The 15,511-nt window shown below is 40.8% G+C and overlaps 1 protein-coding gene across 1 annotated transcript; it reads right to left on the bottom strand.

The window, feature by feature from the left end:
- Positions 1-2,848: 2,848 nt before the first annotated feature.
- Positions 2,849-15,477, bottom strand: slc17a6b (solute carrier family 17 member 6b). The gene is made up of 12 exons (XM_026377621.1): positions 14,914-15,477; positions 13,362-13,617; positions 12,478-12,596; positions 10,506-10,620; positions 9,311-9,398; positions 9,107-9,193; positions 8,570-8,712; positions 8,306-8,455; positions 7,843-7,975; positions 7,406-7,516; positions 6,136-6,263; positions 2,849-5,604 (listed from the first exon to the last, which is right to left on the bottom strand). The coding sequence occupies exons 1-12, from the start codon at positions 14,985-14,987 to the stop codon at positions 5,263-5,265; spliced, it is 1,746 nt and encodes a 581-aa protein (XP_026233406.1). The 5' UTR covers positions 14,988-15,477; the 3' UTR covers positions 2,849-5,262.
- Positions 15,478-15,511: the final 34 nt, after the last annotated feature.

Below are 15,511 nucleotides of genomic sequence, written 5' to 3'. Positions count from 1 at the left end.
TCATGCTTCCTGACTCGTGCAGGAGCAGGAGGAGGATCCTGCTGCTGTTTTCCGAGCCAATCAACACTGATCCGGACTCTGTTGTTTAGAGTGTGTGTGTGTTATGGGGGGGTTCACGTAGAAATGCGACATATAGAACATAATCATTCAAGATTCTGCCACAATGCCGTGCTGAGTTGTAGCTACTTCCTCCATGTCTACCTTCAGCTCAGTGAACACACCCACGGTGCTCCGTCACTGAGCACCATGGACAGCTCACATGTAGACGAGTGTGACTACAGAAAACAGGAGGTTAAGTAGCTTTTTACCCCAAAATAAAGACGCATCTCTGCTTGTAGTTACATTTTATTAAGTTATGTCTAAAAATAACTAAGAAATACAAGTTAATCTTTTATTATATTATATATTTTTTTATCATTGCAGACCACAGTTACTATGATTTATTAATTTATACCTAAGCTGAGCACTCGAAATCCATCTTGGTCTTAAATCAATATCTTATCTAAAGACTTAGCTTCCCATCATCCTGTGACCTGCTCAGAGGTGCTGGAGGCAGACTGTGCAAATCAGGAACTTATTTATGAGCCACATACGATCTCAGGGGCCCTAGCACAACATGAGCACAGCCCCTGAGCCATTAAAGAGTGATTTTGGCATCCACTTCCACTCCCCTCACCCGCCCACCCCACAGCTCCCTTGTGGCCGTGGCAGCACCTGTCCCCCACCCGCATTTGAGCAGACATTTAATATGCTGAACATATGCACACGCATCACTCACCACTCAACGGCGTCAGACCCACACGCCCACGTGCTGTATTAATGTACGGTGTAAATGAAAACACACAAAAAAAAACATTTAAAGAGCTGCTGAATGACGTCTTTTTGCAAGACTTGCATCCCATTATGACGTTAGCTGCCATTTTTATTTTTTCAGTAGAGAGAAGCTGTAGCAAGTCGTGTGTAATTGGTAGATTGATGGTCTGTAAGGGTTGTGGGTCACCTCCCTCACTTGCACCACCACAGGATGACGGTTCTGGCTGGTTGACTGTAAGAAAATCCCATTTAGGAGTGGCTGGTGACACGTTTATTGAGCCTGTCAAGTTAACAAAGTCAATGAGCTGTACCGGGACAAGAGTCACAATAACACACGCAGAGACACACCGACAGAGGGCAAAGGGGGGGAATTTTTAATATCACCTGATCCAGAAGTTGTGCATCAATCAAACGCTAATCTCTGTGTCACCTTGGGCTTTACAGAGCTCCTGCAGAGTTTGACGTCAGTGATGTTAGGAGAGAGAATGTGTTCTGAATTTTACTTCACTAATACAGCTTTGCACAGTGCAGGCTTTGATAGAAAATGACTTTAAAGACAGAAATCAAGGTTTAAACACACATTTGATATAAATATATTTGAAGTATACTGGACATTCCAATTCAAACCGATGGTGAGAAAACATGTTGGTTGTTGTTTTATGATGCTGACTGTACATTGTCATCATTTGCAGTAAATTTAAAAAAAGATTTTATTAAGACTGCTGCATTTTTCCTGTGCCTGAAAAAAACGGACACTTTTTATTCTAAGCAGGTTCAGGTGTGCTGTTTTGTTTTCTCCTCTTATGATCATCTGTGAGGACTGTGTGTTCAAGTTTGGTTGGTGGAGGTTGGGGCCGACTCCTAGGTCGAAATAACACCTCCAAATAGCTCAATAAGTGCTCCTCCTCCCTCTCATCTCCATTAAGCAGTTAGAATAGTCAATAGGTCCAGCCGAACACTGGGGACTGACCCCATTGATTTCGCTGAGAGGGAAGGAGGGCGGCCATTAACAGTGCACTTCCTGTGGCCTTGGTGGCACAGCTGAAACTCAATCTGCTGAAAATCTTACTGTAATGATGCAGCATCACACACTGACCCCATGTTTCTGTTCACTAAAATAAACTGGTAACAGCTTTATTGTGAATTTACACAACATAATAATGACAGTGCTTCGATGGCTACCACATCACCATGAGGCTGGTAATTTATCTGGTGACTTTCAATTATCTATAGGTGCACATGTGAATTTAAAATGTTTGTCTCTGTATATCAGCCCTGTGATAGACTGGCGACCTGACCAATAATCCCCACGTTCACAAATGTTCTCCACTATAAAGTGATGTGTGTTTAAGGAGAAGGCAGCAGAACTGTGAAGTGTTTCTTCAGTGAGTCAGAATTTTCAAGGTTAAACTCCAGATGAAATCTTGAAGTTCACTAAGTTGTCATCTGTAGTTGTTGAGTCATCCTTCAAAGTGACACTGAACCTCCTTCTTCTATGTAAATCAGTACAGAAACTGAGCTGATAAGAAAATACTTTTTGAGCACTGTGAGCCGATCTTTGTTTTACAGGTTTATGTTATACTATTATCAGTAATTATTATGCCATATTCTAATAATAACATTGTTTTAGTTCTCTTAATAATAATACTATGCACCATATTATTTAGCAGCTGGAGAATAAGATATTTTAGGGGTTGGTAGAGACCAAACACAGAGCTAAAAGAGTATAGATATTAGACTAGAAACATTAGAAACTTACATTTACATTGAGCCATTTTCTGTTATCCAAATGAGGGACAAAGCAAGCAAAAAAAGTTACGTGAGGGAAAATACATTCAAAGCCAGGTGCTGTGAGATTTTTCAGTTTTTACTAAATTGGAGAGAATGTTTTTTTTTTCTGTATTGATAGTGGTGAAAATGTTGCTGAGTAAGTGCTGGTACTAGTTCACTATTTCAAGTTAAAAGTGTTGTGTTGTTTTTCCAGCACTTGTTTCCTAGTACAAATACTCAGGACACACAGTTTTGTTTTGTTTTTATATCAAAAAAGGATATAGAGTAGTATTCCATGTTGACATCAACAAACCTCTCAATTTACACAGCAACAGAAGCCATAGAATCACATTGTAACTTCAGAGGCACAGAAACAGGATTTTTTTTAACTACATCAGGTTGCACATTTGTCATTTTTGAAAATGTAGAATTGCCTGTTTAGCTTTCATCCTTAATGTCAGTGAATATTATGACAGTGAAATCAGGACGGTAACAGGAAGGTAAATGTAGGGTCGACAGGGTGAGGCCACGTGATGAAGACCATCATTCAAACTAAAACCTGAGGAATGACAGAGGGAGGAAGAAGAGAAGGAGAGGAAACAACAGCACAAACTCTATGCGGACCATAGAAAAACAGAAACATTAAGAAGAGCGTCTGTCTTTTAGACGGTGCTCTGTTTATCATTCTCATCTGGTGAGCAGCCCTGTTACAAACTCCTTGCACTTTTTTGTTGTCAAAGACGTTTGTGTTCGGACTCTATTACTATATTTTCATACATATATTTCTATGTTTTTTTTTTCTTTACAAGTATTTATTTTCTACATTTGTTATCACAAAAAACACACGTTTGAAACAATGCATAAAAAACTGTTACATAATGACTGTTCATGATGTTTGACCAGAACTGTTACTATGGATTTATTGCTTTGTACACTGAGTAATGTTTGGTGCCACCTGCACACTGAGGGTCCACATGCTTGAACCTCGCTACTGATGGTTTCTGCTCCCTTAAAAACATTTGACGCCCTGCTTAAAACCCAGATCTGCTCTTCACCTTTGGTTAATTGTGCAAAGAAATTGAAGCATCAGTAACAGTTTCTGAGACAAAGACAAATAAGCTTGAACTGAAAATTAAAGGACATCCTACAAATTTCACTTTGTTCCATGCATAAATACAGAACCACACACATCTATATGGTGAAGTGCTGACTTAAGGTCTCCACAGACAAGTGACAAATTAAACAAAATTGGTCCCTTCAGACCTTGTCAGTGTAAGTGCAGAACAAGGATGAAACAGACTCTGGAGGCATGGTGTGTTTGCTTGTTCTTTCTATTGAAGAGACACTGTTCATAACCAGACTTCAATACAGTATCTATTAATTTAAATCATCTCACATCCATTCTGAAATGAAAATGGACAAATGGCATTTTGTCTGAATGTTAAGATTCAAATACTTGATTGATGTGGACTTCACATTTCATATTTGAACTCATCTGTTTTAGTTTTAAAAAGTTACTGCCAAAGTTACAGTTTTATGGCATAACATAATATGAAGAAGCTTAAACAGAGAGATTTTAGATGTTGCTTTTACAATTCTAAAGATTTTGTTATAGAGAAATACTTTGTTTTCATCTATTTCAACGTATATATTAACGATTATTATGTTGGTGTTATCATGTAGTAAGAGTCTCATACTGATTTCGGTTGGTCTGTACTTTTCTGAAGTTTTAACATTGCACAAACCCTTCATAAGGTTTTTTAGTGGATCCATAAACTCTTATATATCTTTACTCTGTGCATCATCATCTGTCACAGTTCCATCAATCACACATGTTTTAAGACAAATCTTTCAATAATGCATTGGTACAACTAGTCTTTTAGTGATGTTGAATATAAAGCAATGAGAATGGCTTTACTCCTGCACTACACTGCTGAGATTTGATGGGCTACAAATGCTAAACTCAAAATCTCAACTGCAGAGGTAACAAGTTACAAAATGGATCTTAGCAATCGAAAGACATTTTTCACCTTTTATGCCACTCGTTAAATCTCTGCACCAGGTCACTTACGTCATGTTAAGGACACACACACACAGAAGCTGATGATAAAAAAAAAACAAAAGTCACATTGTGCAGTAAGAGGACACACTACGTTTAGTGCATTCAGGAGAGATACAGTACAAGCTATATCAACAGAGTGTCTACTTTCTGTTTATGCTGTGCAGTGACATATTTATACACTGTAATGGCTGGCTTGTAGGACGTTGTACTGTAACAATCTTATTGTCACACAGGGAGTCAGTTCTGGTGGGTAGCTTCTATGTAACCCTACAGGCTTCAGTGTCAGAAAGCCTCAGCTGAAGGGACGAAAATGTTCACATTTACACACAATTGCACTCCAAATAAATATATCTATTATCAATATGTATAATAATACATTTACAGACTGCCAATTTGATATGTGTAACACCTCTATTGATCAGATACTGTTAAATTTTCTAAATATTTTAGTCATTTTTACATTAAGTTGATTATTTTTTAAATTTTTTGGAATTTGTGCAAACAATACAACAATAGATTGTATTTTTCTTGTTTCTTGTTTTTTTTTTTTTAATGACTAAACATATGCACACTCAGGAAAATAAGTCTACTCATGTGTCAGTGAGTATGTTTTTGGTCTAGGAATATCCCTCATCCTGCCTATAGCCATAGCCTCCTCCCTGTGCCTCTTCTTGGACATACTCCTCCGTCTTCTCCCAGCCGGTCGCCCAGCCTCCATTCACCTGCGTGGTTGCACCGTATGTCTTGGCCGGACCTCCAAATGCACCGTAGCTCTGTGTAATGTCACCTGTTTCTTCTGCCAGCTCGTCCTCATCAATGAAGCCACACTTCTCTTCGCTGGTCAGTTCTGGATCAGCCCATGGCTGTTTTTCTCCCGACGCAAAGATCCCATAGAAGACCACACCTCCATAATGCACCATGGAGGCAATCAGGAACACATACTGCCACTCCTCTCGAGTCTGAAAAAGAAAAGAAGACAAACTGTTTGTTGTTTTCGATGCTTAAAAGCACGTGGATGAGCCCCCTCCATTTTTAATCACTACCAACAAACAACCTGCTGCTGGAAATACTCACTAGTGCATCAAATGCTAATTCCCTGCATAAAATGCATCACTGTGTAATGGAGCCAAGCTTAGTAACTTTTCCAATGTGGAGTATATGTCAGCAATTATGATCTATTCTATGAAAATTCTGTTTTTATCATTATTATAACTGTGTTTTACTATAATTCATTGTGTGTTTATCCTGCTGTACTCATCAGACTTCACAAGAGGAGTTAGCTGTTAATTAATGAATACTGAGGTTTGTCTGTAGCAACTTTATTTTCTGTTATACTGTAAATCATTATTTAAAATGTTAATACATACACTACATACAAATGCAAACAGTAAGATGTTGCTGATTCAATTTGGTCTTCTTGTAAACTCATTGCACACATTTGAAATGAGAAATGACAGATCTTTATTCCTGCCTGTAGCACCTTCACTCACCTTGTTTTTTGTCATGGCACCAACAATCAGTGGGCACACCATGCCAGACAGTGTGCCCACACCATTAGAGATGCCCATTAGGATACTGGCATAACGTGGAGCAATATCCAGGTGATTGACGTTAAAGCCTGATGGAGCAAAAAAAAAAGCAATAAATAAAGAAACTTTGGACACATTTTGAAATTGCTTTGCTGCCATGATGTAAATGGCAGTGGAGGACAGCACTGTCACGATATGTATCAAGAAATCAAATCAACACATTCAGGACACTAAAACTAGCACAAATGGCGACCCTCTTGTTGCAGAAATAGACTACACCTCACTGCACATCCTCCACCTCCCCCACCCTGACTGGCTGAATGAGTAAGTGTCCACGAGAGCTGCTGCACGCTGCCTGGCAAATCCCCCAGGACAGCTAGCACTGAATTATTAAACACTCCAGGAGAAAGCTCAAGAACAACAGGCAAGAAACAGATTTTGCACTCAGTCACAGACCTCTGCATTCTCAGCGTAAACATGACAAAAAAAAAAAAAAACAGTTGAATGAACCATCGAGGAAAGCTCAATGCTTTATTGTGAATCATTATTTAGTAAAAAAACATAGTGTCTAAAATGTTGTCTGTTTAAGACGCTTTTAGCTACTATAAATATTAACAAAGATTCAAATACATTTCAACAATACTTCTTGCAGTATTTTATAATCTCCACACTACAGCTATACAGTAGCTCAAAATCACAATAATTCACTGCAACAGGTGGATGCAGAAAAGTTGATTTAAAATATCATTAATATAAGGGAAAAAATCTTCATTTCATTAAATTTATATAAAGTGCAAATGTACTGCAGGTTTGCAGGCTGCTATCAACCACAAAATAAGCACTAGTTTGCCATTTTGTGAGATGACCTCATGTCCAGAGGTCATCGTGGAAGCTGCTGCTCTCAGCCAAAAACCCAAAAAATCAATTCGTGTATTTTCTCAAAAACATCAAACAACTCATTCACCACAGATCAGATCTTCATACATGAGGATGGGTGTCTTTTCAAGCTGTGCCAAACATACAGCAACAGCAACATTTATTTATTCTGCACAGGCACATTTTCATCCTCCTTTAGTTAACTACCCTCTTAGACTGCTTAGCTCCGCAGGCAAATCATAAAGTGTCACAGCCCAGTAAAATGTCTCCCAAAGACTGATCAGCATATTATAAACTAAACTTTACTTCAATCGTGATCCTAATGAGCTCAAAGTGTGTGTCTTTTTCTACCAACCTGATATGGCAAATCCACTGAAGCCCACTGCCAGCACCAGGAAGGAGATGGCCACCCCTTTGCTGTGGGAATATCCCACCACCAGCAGCAATGTGGCCTCCATGCCAAATCCTAACAGAGAGAGACAGCGGGTCACACATGCACACAAAGCCCACGGGCTGTACGCTGTGCCAATTGAATTAAGCATGATACATGGTCTGCACTCAATTATGTAAGTGACAGATATGAAATCAATGCACAGTCACAACCAGCGAGTCAGCTTGTGTACTAGTATTGAACAGATAGATTTTTTACAGAAATACAAACACAACTATCTCTGAAACCCATCTGACAGCGAAGAGCAACCGAGTATGGATCTAACACTGTGAAAATAACACCCAGTAGCTGTGCACAGAGAGCGAGGTGTGGAAATGTCATCCTCAGTTCTGACTTCTCACCTCCACAGTTCATGATTTTCCTGACAGTGGTGGTGGACAGGATGTTCCTGCTGCGCAGGTAGTCGGCCAGCTGGCCACCAATGGGCACAATGATCGTCATCACCAAATGGGGGAGGGCAGACAGCACGCCGACCTAGAAGCACAAACAGAAATACAGCCATGATGTGATTTTACACCCTATTATTCATTTGTTCTGTCATTGCTAATTTTTCTGCACTGTTACAGGCGAGACAGGCCAGTTTGCTGCAAATAAATATTCTTTCATAAGCTTTGTGATCATATTTTACTTTGTTATGTAACATATCAGCTCATGAAGAACCGCGGCCTCCAGTTGAAATGATATCGATTTTAATAATCAGTCCTTCCAAGTGTCGCACACCCAGCTTCAACAAGCGCGCCTCTAAAACACTGGTGTACTGTTTTTCCATTGTGTCCTCTCATGGCTATAAGTATGTAAACTCACCTTGCTTATCTCGAAGCCAAACACCTCCTCAAAGTACGCAGGCTGACTGATCAGCAGCAGGTAAAACGTCCAGCTTCTGCAGAAGTTGGCCACGATGATTGCATAGACTGGCATGGACGTGAAGAATTTCTTCCACGGGGTCTTGAATTTCTGCATAAAACAATTTTACATGTTTGATAATGTGCCTGACATAAAAAAAGTTATTTAAATTATAATATAAATAAGAATAAATGAATGATGTCATTCTAATTGATATCTCCTCACCTCAGAAGGACCCATCAGCTTGGCACTCTCTCCAATGCTCTCTTCAATATAACAGCGTTCCTCATCAGTGATGGTCGGATGGTCAGCAGGGCTCTCGTAAGACACCAAGATCCAGAACATATACCAGAAGATGCCGCAGCATCCTGCACATTAAGGACAGATCATATATCAGAAATTTGGATAATTACAGATAAATAATAATAATTTGGACCTCAGCAGTGATTGTTTGGCAGCCTGGTCTTTCCAAAATGCCTGAGAGAATAAAACCCAGACAGAAAGCCAACTGCCTTTAGTCCAGAGTGAAAGATTTGGGGTTATTTATTAACACACCAAAACATCAGGGGGCAGGAAATCAATACACAGTCTGCCTGGATAAATCCATTTGACTTTCACTGGATTCTCTTTCTGCCAAACTCTTAAGGTTTCAACCAAACTTTAAATCATGTCACCATAGAACTATAGTTTATCTTCCATCCTCTTGTGCAACAACACACACACAGCATGTATCACACACAACCTCCCAACACTTCGTCTCACCATAGACGTAGAAGACTGAGGACCAGCCACTGTACTGAACGAGGATCCCAGCCAGAGGCATCGCTATCACAGCACCAGCATAAGAACCTGACAGCGAGAGAGAGCAGTTAAAACTTGGAGGCTGACATTAGTTAACGATTAGAGTATCATGCAGCAAACCGAGTCTGAATCCAATTTAGGAGAAAGCGAGAAGCAAATATTTACCACAGAACGAGATGGTGGCCAGACGACTTCTTTCCAGTGGAGGAGCCCACTTACTCCAGATGCCGTGACAGGCCGGGTAGGTCACTCCCTAAACACATCACACAGCAACAATCTGCATTAATTCACAATGAAGAAACTTGTTGAGACCGTTAAGTTCCAGTAAACAATGGTCTTAAAATTGATGCACGAATAGAAACAAAACCCAATCCAATTGAACATTTTACAAATGCTTTAACTCAAGATGCATTTCTGGATTATTTGACAGTCTGTCTGTGTTCCTCACAGACATCTGATGAAATAACTGACAAATATTAACATTTTCACCCTTGTAATTAACGTGAACAAATTGCCATGATAAAAAGAAGACCTCGTGAGCTGTTCGTGGAGCAAAGCTGCCCGGCAGCCATTAAATGTTCATCAGCCACTAATTTGAACAAACTGCACTGATGTAAATGACAATCTGCAGAGATGTAGGAGAGCAGTATCTTCAAGGGGACATTAGATTAGAATTTTAGATTGCATTTGCACAAGAAGATTATTTATCTTTCAATGAAAATGTGTTATTCGATGCTAGGCTGCTGCTAATGGAAGAGTTATTTGGTACATTGGACAAAACATTTCTATAAAACATTACTTGGAAGCCTCTCAGTCAATATCATCTTGTCTTCAAATCAAATGATGCATTTATCTTCAACTTTGATTATTTCTTATATTCGAGTATCCGTTCTCTGTATTTTTCACTAGAACATCAACACATCAGGATCAGCTGTGTATATGTCTGTGTTTTCTTTTTCATCTACAGTGGGCATACAGTAGACAGTGTATACAAGCATTGTGCTGTTGTGTATCCAGGATACAAAGCGTGACAGTGAAACAGAAAACATCTCTCACACACTCAGCTGTAGTGGACTGGATCAATACGGCCCCATCTCACATTTCCTCTGGCTAAATATCCTCTGCATGTTACAGTATCCACTTTGCTTTCTCTGTAAAATCTGCAGGAAACCCCTCTTATGATGTGTTATTGCAAATCTCCAGCTATTTATAGCCATAACAAAAGAAATGCATCAGTTAGCGGTGGCTTTATGAGGCGCTAATGACGACAACATCATCTTGATTTTATGCATTAACACATTATATTCATCACACATCACGAAGATGAAAACATCACCTCTGGATGTTAACGTGCTCTCACCTCCACCAGTCCTTGTAATATCCTGACAAAAATGACACACCCATAATGGACTCTGGCAGCCGAGGGAATGAACATGTTGAGTGTGGAGGTTAGGACAATGGCTGCACCAAACACCCTGAAAACGACAAGATGCATTTTAAACAACAACATCGTTGTATATGTAGCAGCCTCTCTTACAGTTATTTCAACTGTAGTGAGTGTATGTTGTAGGTTATTTTGCATATTAGCTATTGGAATAGAATGAACATACCAATGATTATATACATATATGTTGCAGCAACAAGAAAAATAAATAAATACAATACATAGAAAAAATAAAAAGGTGATAACAACCACAATAAAATAATATATTAAGGCCTGCATTACTCTGAAACAGGCCTTTGTGTCCTTTAGATAAAACGGGAACATGTATACACTTTTAATAATTTGAATTCAAATGGTTTTTAATTGTAGCAGAGCATTTCACTGTCATTTTACTTTTTCCAAACGTGAACAGACTGATGGATTTATATTTTTACATTAAGGATGTGCCTAGAGTCTTTGTCTTCATGTCCTTTTGGAAGTGAAATAAATCACATGAAAAAATAAAAAATAAAAACCCTGGAGTGAACAATCATCACGGCACCCGAGAAGAGCACGTATTGACGCAGATGTGTCCTCGGTTCTGATTGGCTCTGCGCCACATGCGCCCTTCTGATGTCATAGAGATAAATATTTTAGGCAGCAACGCCCCGTCGACGGTGACGTAGATACGAACGAGTCGCTTAGCAACGCGTTTCACGTTGATGATGTGGAAGAAAAAATGTTTTTCATTAATAATGACGTTTAATTTTAATTTGACATTGAATTAGTGCCGAGTAGAAGATTTATTGAACACTGTTAGTAACATTTCCTTATTATTGTGCTTATTTTTATTACAGAGTCTGACTGTCAGAGTAACTCAGGTAACTCAGGTGAGACGTCTTCTTTGATTTGGCTTCATTAAAAAAAGACAAACGAAGATAACGAGCTGGGTTTATTTTCTCCAAGCAGTGATGCAGCAGCTGAGCCAGTGCACCGGGCGCAGGGTGCACCAGGCCGCGCACACGCCTCTTCCGCCTCTCTGCTGTGCACGTGGGGGGGGGGGGGGGGGCAAACCCTAATCCGGTTGGGCACGAGACCAAAACCCTCTGATTACATCCTCGTGTCAATCAACAGGAGCGCGAGCAGCCGGCAGAAAACAAACACTTGTTAAAATAAATAAATCTAGAGCCACCGACTGAGGAGCTGTCATCTTGTGCCGAGCTGTGGTTTTTCGTTTGGACATCTAAATTATTATCATGGTGTCCACGTTTAGGCCTCGGCAGAGCATGTGGGATGTTTCCAGCAGGTTAAGGATCAAATGAGCATTTTCTAACTACGGTACGTTTCCAGTCTGCATCATAACGTCATAACACCGGCTGATCCGCTGGCAGTGCTCATGTGAATAAAAGCCTCTGGCGACAAGACAGGGTCTGGTGTCTGCGCCCTGAGGGAGCCACGGATTAGACCCACTTCCCCCAGGGAGCTCATTAACAGGTGGCAGAGAGCCCTGACACCGGGGGCTGCGCGCCTGCCAGCCCGGCGCAGCCCTCCAGAGCTGCGGACTGTCTGCTACGCGTGTGTGGTGCCGCTCGGCCTGGAGCTGGGAGAGTTTAATTCATAATTCAGGCAAGAATGACGTCGTCTTTTTTTTTTTTTTTTTTTTTTAAATGTCCTGCCTCGATTGATTTAATGTTTTATTGTCTGAATATATTTCAAAACCAAATGTTTTCGTTTTCTTTCTATTAAAAAAAACGAGAAAGTAAGAAAATACAGTGGGAATGAAAAGATTCAGGCCGAATGGTTCGAAAAAGGTTAAAAATGATTCAAAATAAAAGAAATACAATAGCTTCATGTGCTAAATGGATGTAGCTGCAGCTATTTATGATAATTCATGGGCAGGGCCGCCTACCTGTTTGCCGCCAGCCTGGAGGAGATGTATCCTCCCGGGATTTGTGTCACGATGTAGCCCCAGAAAAAAGATCCGTGAATCATCCCCACAGTCTCTGGATCCCAGTTGAACTTAGCTTTCTGATGGAAAATACAGAAAAACCAACCAGTGGCACAGGATAAATTCCATCTGTTGGAGGTTATATTATCTTATTACATTCGTGAAATAAACGAAAAAGCAGGGATTCATCTATGGGCCTGATTTTTCAAGGCCTGCGGCAGGTTTATTTCTAAGGGATGGCACCAAATTCATTCATCTGCTCTGTACTGTCAAAGACAAAACTCCTGTGTGAAAAGTAAACGCTGGTGTAGAGGATTCTTTCATAATAACCTATTTGGCATAAACGCAAAACAAACAAACAAACAAAACATAAACAACACATGTATTAATTTTAACTAGAAGCTACGTGTGTTATCGTGCTTTCACATTCTTTATGTAAAAGCCTTTTAGGTTTCTGCAGATTCACCTTTTACCCTCTGTCACATTTCTTTACACGTTTCACAGACGTGATTTGACTTTAAAGCTTTTTAATAATAGCGTGATAAAAGATTATTTATAAAAGAAATTGACTATTTTAGTGTTTTAAACCAAAACTAATTTAGAGCACATCTTTAATATCCATCTAAAGTGGGGAGAGATGAGTGGGGAGGGTTTCTGTGATTTGGAAAAGGATTTTACGGCCCAGTGTGGCAGCAGGCCTTCATACAGCAGGAATCTGACGTGGTAGAAATGCATGTTATTCTTTCTTTTTTGTCTTCTTGCTCTTATAATAAATACAAATATAGGAATGATGACTGGTGTCTGCTGCGTGCAGTGCGCTCTGCGCTCGGCGCTCGGTGCCACACCTCTTTGATGATGATCTTGCCGTTCTGGTGGATGGTGCTGTTGTTAACCATGCCCACTATGGCCACGCCCAGGTTACACCGGATGCCGAAGGAGATGCAGAAACCCAGTCCGCTCATGATGGCGATGATGTAGCGGCGAGGCAGACCGAAGCAGCTGCAGTCGCACAGCGGTGGTTTCTTCTCCGCGGCCTCCCGGGGCCGCCCGTCCTCCGTCAGCTCGATCACGTCCCCAGTTTTCTGTTTCCTCTCCATCACCCTGCAACAGCCAGGTGAGGACAACACAGTCCACGGAGTGTCCCAGCACAGTAATGGGTATCACAGTACAAATAAACCTTCAGTGATGGAAAATAATGAATTCTTTACAGCCTTTTTTTTTTATGTGCATGTGTGAGGCCATGTGTGTTTTACTGTGAGCTCGGATGGTTTATTTGTCTTTTCAGTCAGGAACGTGTAGGAAGCAGTTAGGACTGTAACAACCAGCTGTGCGGGTGCTGAGGCCTCTGTTGGATTTTTTTACTGAAGGTTTTTCATCTGTCACATTAGGACAGATGACTCAAAATAAAAAGACGGACAACCAATCAAAACCAAAATTATACATCTGTGCTCTGAAGGAAACATTATGATAAGTCTATAAAAACACACACACACACACAGCTCCTGGATGTGTCCCTCACTGTACCGCATTGCAGCAGCAGCTTCACACTTTCCCACTAATTAACATTCAGCAGCTCCCGCTTCCAGACACACGCACTGTCTGTGGGCATCCCTCAATATCCCCTTCTTTAATCCAGGACAGTCACATCTATTGACCACGCGTTTAGTCAAATTCGACTTAAAAAATGATCAAACATTAAAATCAAACGAATGTAAAACGTCAAAGCTAATGAAAGGGGACAGAAATGAATCGAATCAAATGCGCAGGGACGAGCTAAGGCCTGATTCTTTTAAAGGATGCGCCTCAGAAAACAGCTTCACTGAATTTTCTCCAGCTGAATTAGAGAAATCCCCCAAACTGTGTCAAGGACATGGAAGGAGAATATGTCTTTAATATTTATATTTAGAATATCTAAATATAGCTGGAAGCCTAAATGTGTATTTAGGTTGAAAGGAGCAGTGTTATAAACGGGACACACACACGCTGCAGCTTTAAGGTCAGACGTGCGTCGTCGGGATGAGTTGAAATGTGACTTTAAATATTAGTAAAGCCCCAAAAATGACCACGCGTGGCCTGAATAACCTGTCTGCTAATGAGATTCACGCTGAGGGCCTGCATCAGGAGGCTCTGTCTGTCTGTGCGCACGTTTTCATCCAGTGGCATCCTGGCTCACACACACACACACACACACACACGCGTATTTGATTGCATAATTTTCTTCTCACTTCTAGAGGCGTGACTAGAGATCCCACTAAGTTGTCAAACTGTTTAGGTGGCCCGCAAACCCACACATCACCTTGGCTCGTGTCTGGTTTAAATCCAGCGTTTAGAAAATTAAAAAAATAAAAAATAAAAAAATCAGCACATCTTAAGATCAGATAAAACATTTGCATGTACCTGTGCACTTGACCCAGGGTCTTCCCCGCAAATTCCTTCACCCCCGCCGTGGCTCTCATCTTCACTGACTCCATATCCAGTTTGTGTGTGCAGCCCTGTTTTCTCAATATTACATTTACTGCTTAATCGTCATGTTACGGCGCAGGATGGCCGACTGCAGCGGCTACAGGGAAAGCAACAAACCAAGTTATGATAAATCTGAGCCGAAGGAGGCGACGATCCAACAAGACGAGTGCACCTTTCACAATAAAAGTGCTAAAGCGAGAAACACCTTCGCGTAAAGAAGGGGAATCAAACGAGCTACGCGCCTTCATCCACCACCAACTCGTCTCCCGCCTGGCGCACAGTAGCCGCGCGAGGTGCCATCACGACGAAAACCAAAAAAGAAAAAAGGGGGAGTGAAGTGAATCGCCGGCGTCTTCGAGCGATACGGATCAGTGTCCGCAACAAAAAAGGGGGTAGAGAGAATGACCCGTTTAAAAAAAACAAAACAAAAAAAGCGCAAAGTTTAGAAAGCAGCGGTGGGTGTTTGGAGGAGCTTCGATAAATCAAAGAGGGAGTGAGGCTGGATCGTGTCTCCTGTGGTGAGCGCAGGTTC

Source organism: Anabas testudineus, chromosome 3 (genome assembly GCF_900324465.2).
Source record: "Anabas testudineus chromosome 3, fAnaTes1.2, whole genome shotgun sequence".
NCBI lineage: Eukaryota > Metazoa > Chordata > Actinopteri > Anabantiformes > Anabantidae > Anabas > Anabas testudineus.
The sequence above is the reverse complement of the archived record's forward strand: the minus strand, read 5'-3'. Positions and strand labels throughout refer to the sequence as shown.

Excerpts from the sequence above, each read along its gene's own strand:
- slc17a6b (XM_026377621.1), bottom strand. The coding sequence starts at position 14,987 with ATGGAGTCAGTGAAGATGAGAGCCACGGCGGGGGTGAAGGAATTTGCG. Across the intron at positions 13,618-14,913 it reads ACCCTGGGTCAAGTGCACAG|GGTGATGGAGAGGAAACAGA; the intron begins GTACATGCAAAT and ends TGGCTGTTGCAG. Across the intron at positions 9,399-10,505 it reads TATTACAAGGACTGGTGGAG|GGAGTGACCTACCCGGCCTG; the intron begins GTGAGAGCACGT and ends TGATGTGTTTAG.